General features: G+C 29.6%; 2 protein-coding genes across 2 annotated transcripts; both read left to right on the top strand.

Moving 5' to 3' along the window:
- Positions 1–1,000: 1,000 nt before the first annotated feature.
- Positions 1,001–2,528, top strand: LOC124931915. Its single transcript, XM_047472496.1, has 3 exons — positions 1,001–1,455; positions 1,543–1,823; positions 1,908–2,528. The coding sequence occupies exons 2-3, from the start codon at positions 1,554–1,556 to the stop codon at positions 2,268–2,270; spliced, it is 633 nt and encodes a 210-aa protein (XP_047328452.1). The 5' UTR covers positions 1,001–1,455; positions 1,543–1,553; the 3' UTR covers positions 2,271–2,528.
- A 1,395-nt stretch (positions 2,529–3,923) lies between these two features.
- Positions 3,924–5,486, top strand: LOC124929527 (actin-depolymerizing factor 1-like). Its single transcript, XM_047469913.1, has 3 exons — positions 3,924–4,003; positions 4,767–5,032; positions 5,124–5,486. The coding sequence occupies exons 1-3, from the start codon at positions 4,001–4,003 to the stop codon at positions 5,272–5,274; spliced, it is 420 nt and encodes a 139-aa protein (XP_047325869.1). The 5' UTR covers positions 3,924–4,000; the 3' UTR covers positions 5,275–5,486.
- Positions 5,487–6,241: the final 755 nt, after the last annotated feature.

Raw genomic sequence — 6,241 nt, 5'->3', positions numbered from 1 at the left:
TATAATATTACATATTTATTTTATGTTGAATAAATGCCTAAAATACCAAAAGGGTTGAGAAGTTATTTTTATTAAATTTTAAATTATATTTAATTAATTATGTTAAGTTTTTAAGTGATTTAGAATTATATTTGAAATATATTTATTATTATAAAAAATAAATTGATACACTATAATAATAATTAATGTTATTTTTTAATAAAAAATAATAATTATATATATATATATATATATTAATTAAAAATACTGAAATAAAAGAAATAAAAAAAAATCTTTAAAAAAAAATTAATATAAAATAAATAATTATTTTTATTAATGTTATATATATATATCATTATTAATAAGAAAATTTTTGAACAATTAATTATTTATTATATATAAATATAAAAAATGGAAAATGGTAATAAGAGAGCGATAAGTGAGAAAAAAATAATTTCTTTTAAAATAAATAGGATAAACCAAATGGGTTAACTAAGTTGCCGAATTTCCTATCCAACCGATAGGTTGTCCGAGTTTAACTAGCTTGATTGTATTTCTGATTTTTTATCAATTCAACGAAACCGAGTTTGAATGTCTGTTGGGTTGAATTTTAAAACTATGATATCAACAATGTCATTAATAAGATGTTTTAACAACATTAATGAAAACTTTTGAGTTATACTAACCAAATTGATTTTGAAGAGACTAAAGTTTAGGATATGATTTCGCATCTTTGTATTAATGTTTTTACTTTTATACTGTTTTCACTATTGATTTAATATTTGATTCCTAATTTTAATCTATTTTAGCAACATAATCCTTGAGATTTGTTTGATAAAAAGAAATAATGAATTCGGTTTTAAGAGATTTGATAGGTTTAATTACACATAACTTTAATTTATGGTGATGCAAAACGCTGCGATTGCTGTTAAACTCCAAAGAGATGGCCCTCAAACGCAGCCCTACCCCACTAAGGGATATGGATATATATTAAACGTAGTCATGAGAGTTGACTTTAGTTTTTGAAGCCTTTCTTCTTCTTCATCATCCATCCATCATATCTCAAATGCCAAATTAGGTTTCTGAGATGCTGAAATTAATCTCCTCCTCCTCCTCCTCATAGATAAATTCATTACTTTTCAATTTCTATAGGGTTTCCAACAATAATAATAATGCCTTCGGTACCCTCCTCCGTTGAAGATCTCACCTCTGCAATTACCTTCTCCTCTTCTTTCTATGGCGGATCAATCTTCTCTCATCGTTTGAAACGTCTCCATAAGAGTGATCGCAGAGGAAATCTCAGCTAACACTTTTATTTTCTCTTACTGTTTTCCATTTGCCGTTTGCGTGCTGTTTTCATCAACATACACTTTCATTCCGTCTTATTTACACCTAAAGAAGATTATTAATGATCTAATCTTCTGATCTGGAGTCTGAAGGTTCTTTGAATTTATTGCTTATTTGTTTTCTCACAAGGTACTTTCTCTTCTTCTTGAACAATCAGGTTTCCTAATGTAGTATAATCTGATTATTAATACAGTATTCTTATTCATGTTTAATTAGTTTCTCTAGGCATGTCAGCTAAAGAAGAAGAAGAAGAAGAACAGTTAGGTTTAGAAGAATCAACTCAATTAATTTCTGATATTACTATCGAGATCATGACTATACAGGACAACCTTCAGCTCCTTCACATTCATGACTATAACAATTCACACAGCAGCACTTTTTCTTCACTTCCCAAGCAGTTGCAGGTCGATTCCAGCAAAGATGTCAGCAAGAATACCCACTTTCCCGAATGTGAGTCTGCAAAGAAGGAGGAGGAAGACGATCAAGAACATAAACTGGTATCTTAACCAAATAGAGATGTTAAGCTCAGTTGAGCAGTTTGTTTATGGTTTACTTAGATTCTATTCCAATGTTGTTTTCAGAGTACTCCAGCGAAGAAGAAGCTTGTGTCAGCGTTAAAGGGTAGTCGGGAGAAAGAGGGGATTTTGACAAAAGGAAAAGAATTATCGGTGACATGGGCTCCAGACGTGTATGATCCTCTCCCTTCAGCAGCTCAAACATATATTTGGATTAAGAAACTGAGACCAAAGAAGAAGAAGAATCACGAGGAGTATAAGAAGAATGGAAAATACAAGCACAGGGGGAAAGTGGACAAAGGAGGGAGCAGTGGCAGCAGCAGTAGTAAGAGCAAGAACAAGAGCATGAAGCTGAATCAGAAACAGGGCGGCGGAGATGATAATGATAGAATGTGGTGGCAGCCGTTAGAGGAGATATACGATGATTGATTCCCCATTGCCATCGCGCCACAGGTATTAGGAATGAAACTGAAACAGACAGTAGTATGTATTTACTACTGAAAGGATCTTCTTTATGAATTCAATTTGCTGCTGCTATCTTTATGCATATTTATGAATTTCTTTCTTCAAGTGACTGGTGGCTGGCCTTAATTAGATCTGCTCTGATAAAGATCTCTAACATCAAAGGAAGAACAAGTTTAAAGTTGAAGGTGTGTTTAATTTGTTAGACTTAGCTTCTTGAGATTATGATGATTATCAATTGATTGAAAATAGTGTTATAAGCATCACAACCATTATGTAAAATAAAGAATTTCAACAATATTACAGTTATATTACTAAAGATCCATACATCTAGATAATGATAATAGTGAAATTTAGTAAAATGAAAATTGAGATTTCGAGAAAAGTATCCCATTACAAATTTTATTTTATTAAAATGTTGTTTATCGATGATTTGACATCCAAGTGAAGAAACTATAGTTTCAACCAATCCATTATCGATTCAATGTATCAATTAAATAACCATATATTCGAATGGTCACGGTTTCACGAGTTGTATTTTTTTTTACGGAGGTTAATTAGGGTTGAAAATGAGTCAAACTGTAGGTGAGTCGCTCGATCAAAACTCGACTTGAGCTTGACTTTGTTCGAGTTCAAGTCGACTTGTTTAATATTTGAATCGAACTCGAGCTCATATAATATTTATTCGTTGATTTGTCAATTTTTTTAATATAAAATATATTTTTTATTCATTTTAATATTATCTCTCATTTATATATCAGACCCATAATCTATTTTATTATATTTTATTGCCTAATACTTAAATTACATAATCATAATTCGTTAAAGTATTATCATATCTTACCTGACAATTTCTATATATAATTTTCTCACTCATTTACAATATTTTATTTATTTATTTATATTATCTCTCACTTACACTATTTTCTTATTTATTCACGAGAATTTTTTTTCATATTATATCTCACTTATATTATCTCTCACTCATTCAAAAAAAAAAAATGTTTTATTTTTTTTATATTATCTCTCCATTCACAATTACAATAATACAATTACAAGTATAGTATTCTTTAGATTACTATTTAAAAAAAACAGTATTTAATTATTTTAAATGATAATTTATTATGTTATTTATAACCATTGTAAATAATAATAATAATTATTCTTAATTTATATTTAAAAAATTATAAAAATAAATAAATACAAAAATATAATCAAAATAAATTAAATAAATATAAAATGGTAAGTTTTACTCATAATTCAGTTATATTCTTAATAACTATATTCTTAAAGTTATAGAAACTTAAAATACAATATTAAGTTTTTTCTATTTTAATTACATTTTTTTTATCATACTACTTAATCATTTTTATTTTTATTTTAATAATTAAAAATTGGTAATTATAAGGATGATTGTTATAAAAAAATCATATTACAAATTTAAAGTTTTGTTAGTAGATTATAAAATCTTATAAATAAATAAATTTATGACATTATTAATTTTGATTAGTTCTAACTTCCAAATAAAATTAAGCATGACAATATGAAAATGAGTAAACCCGATTTGACTTGAATCTGCTCCTTGAAGAATTACCCGGATCCGAACGTAATCAAATAAAATGCAAATCCATTCACATTCTCGGACCCTAGATTTTCTCCTCATCAATCTTTCTCTCTCCACTTCAAGCTAAGCAAAAATGGTGAGTTTTCTATGCTTCATCTTCTATTAATCCTCATTTCTCTGTATATGATTCACCAAACGCGTATCTGCACTCAGTGTTTGCTTCTGACCGATCTGATTTTCAATTTTTTTGGAGTCTAAATTCATGGATTTCAGATCTGTGTTGATTTTTATGGATTTGGCGTGTTTAAGAACATATACCGATAGTTAATGTTGTAAGATTGTTTACTGAATTTCGTCCGCTGCTAGATTTAATCACTAATGATACTTTGATGATGTTAATTGCTTTAATCTGGATTAAATGTAAACTCATTGTTTGATTCGTGATTTATCCTTGATATCTCGTGAAAATGTAATGAAATGCTGGCGATATTGATTGTGTTGGTGTTGGATTCATTTTCTATTCGTATTTAGATGAGAACGAATGCAAACGAGTTTATCTTTTCTGTGCATTCCTGCTGGATCGTTGAATAGCTAGTTTTCGTATGCAAAGTTCTTCTGTTGGTGTTTTGATACAGTGCAAGTTCACCGACAAATTACTTGATTGGATCTCATAATTGCAGTGTGGTGGTTATCAATCAATCAAGAATAGTGTAAAACAACAGGAAGATTGCGATTCTGCAATAATTGAGCTTCTCATTAGGAACTCTCTTATATGAATCAGGATCATGAAGTTTTGTTGTTCTCACATGCTTCATTGCCATAATATTTTGTTTTGGAAATCTGTGAATGTTCTTGTACATTTGAAGTTAAAAATTTGTTTATCGCTTTGGCCATTATAGGCTAATGCAGCATCTGGGATGGCGGTGCACGATGAATGTAAGTTGAAGTTTATGGAGCTGAAGACAAAACGAACACACAGATATATAGTTTACAAGATAGAGGAGAAGCAAAAGCAAGTAATTGTGGAGAAAGTAGGCGATCCTTCACAAGGTTATGATGACTTCACCGCCAGTCTCCCTGAAAACGAGTGTCGCTATGCTGTGTTTGATTTTGATTTCATGACTCCTGAGAATGTCCCAAAGAGCAGGATCTTCTTCATTGCTTGGTATATGTTACATTTTTTTTCTTCTCAAAATTATCATTGTTTCTTATCAACAATAATAATGCCTACTACTTTTTGGCTGATTTGGATGTAGGTCACCTGATACTTCAAGGGTTAGAAACAAGATGATCTACGCTAGTTCGAAGGACAGGTTTAAGAGAGAGCTAGATGGAATTCAAATAGAATTGCAAGCGACAGATCCAACTGAGATGGGACTTGATGTTATTACTAGCCGTGTCAGTTAATGAGGCGGAATGTCGAACTTTTGTCGAGGTCAGGTGTTATTACCAGAGTTGTTATCTTTAAATTTGGCTACTTCATTTTTTTACAAAGATTCATTGATTCCTCTTTTTGTTGTTTTGGAATGTGAAAATGGTCTGGCTTAATCCTTTTGCTTGTTTTAACTACTGGTTTTGCTCATGAAAAGAAATGTAGAAGGAAGTGCAATTTGTTATTATTTCTAGAATGTTTTCGAGGGGTTATTGTGCACGCGGCTAATATATACATGTTATTGGGTTGGAGCTACGTAATTTAGCTTTTATAGAGGAATACATTAAGTCACAATGACTAAACTACTATATTTACATATCTAAATCTCTAATTATGAATTCTAGTTAAGACGTTTGTATTAGCTACATATCCCACTTTGACGAACATATACATGTTATTTGGAGTTTGTAATTAATCGGTCGTTGGCTACAAATAAAACTTAGGGTTGTAACCCTTGAACATAATATTTTACTAGTAGGTTAGTTGGACCAATTGACAGATTTTTGGCTCAAATAAAGCCTGCTTTAAACTTCCTAATTGAATTTTGTTACAACATCTTACAAATAAATAGGATAATGCCTTGTTTGAAATCAGTTATGGTTGGAATTTTATCATGCTAAGAGGGGTGTTAATTGGGCAAAGGGAACCCTGACCTGTTCTACAATTTTTTATTTATATTATTTGTATAAACAATGGTTAATAGACTTTTTTTTTTAAGAATAATAATTTTTTATAACTGTATGAAGATCTATATATATATATATACATATATATATATATATAAATAAATAGTTATTTTTTATCAGAAAATATTAATGGAACAATATTGTATTGCCAAAATTTCTATCATTATTGAGAAGGAGAAGGGGTTTACGAACTTGATTGTTGTATCATAATTCACGTATTAAAATATTTTTTAAAATTGTTAATTTAGACTTAACT

Source organism: Impatiens glandulifera, chromosome 3 (assembly GCF_907164915.1).
Source record: "Impatiens glandulifera chromosome 3, dImpGla2.1, whole genome shotgun sequence".
Taxonomy (NCBI): Eukaryota; Viridiplantae; Streptophyta; class Magnoliopsida; order Ericales; family Balsaminaceae; genus Impatiens; species Impatiens glandulifera.
Note: the sequence above shows the minus strand (reverse complement) of the source record. Positions and strands in the feature narration are given on the sequence as shown.

Bases quoted from the DNA above. Each gene is read 5' to 3' on its own strand.
- LOC124931915 (XM_047472496.1), top strand. From the start codon at position 1,554: ATGTCAGCTAAAGAAGAAGAAGAAGAAGAACAGTTAGGTTTAGAAGAA. The intron at 1,824-1,907 runs GTATCTTAACCA...TGTTGTTTTCAG, and splicing joins ACGATCAAGAACATAAACTG to AGTACTCCAGCGAAGAAGAA.
- LOC124929527 (XM_047469913.1), top strand. The intron at 5,033-5,123 runs GTATATGTTACA...ATTTGGATGTAG, and splicing joins AGGATCTTCTTCATTGCTTG to GTCACCTGATACTTCAAGGG.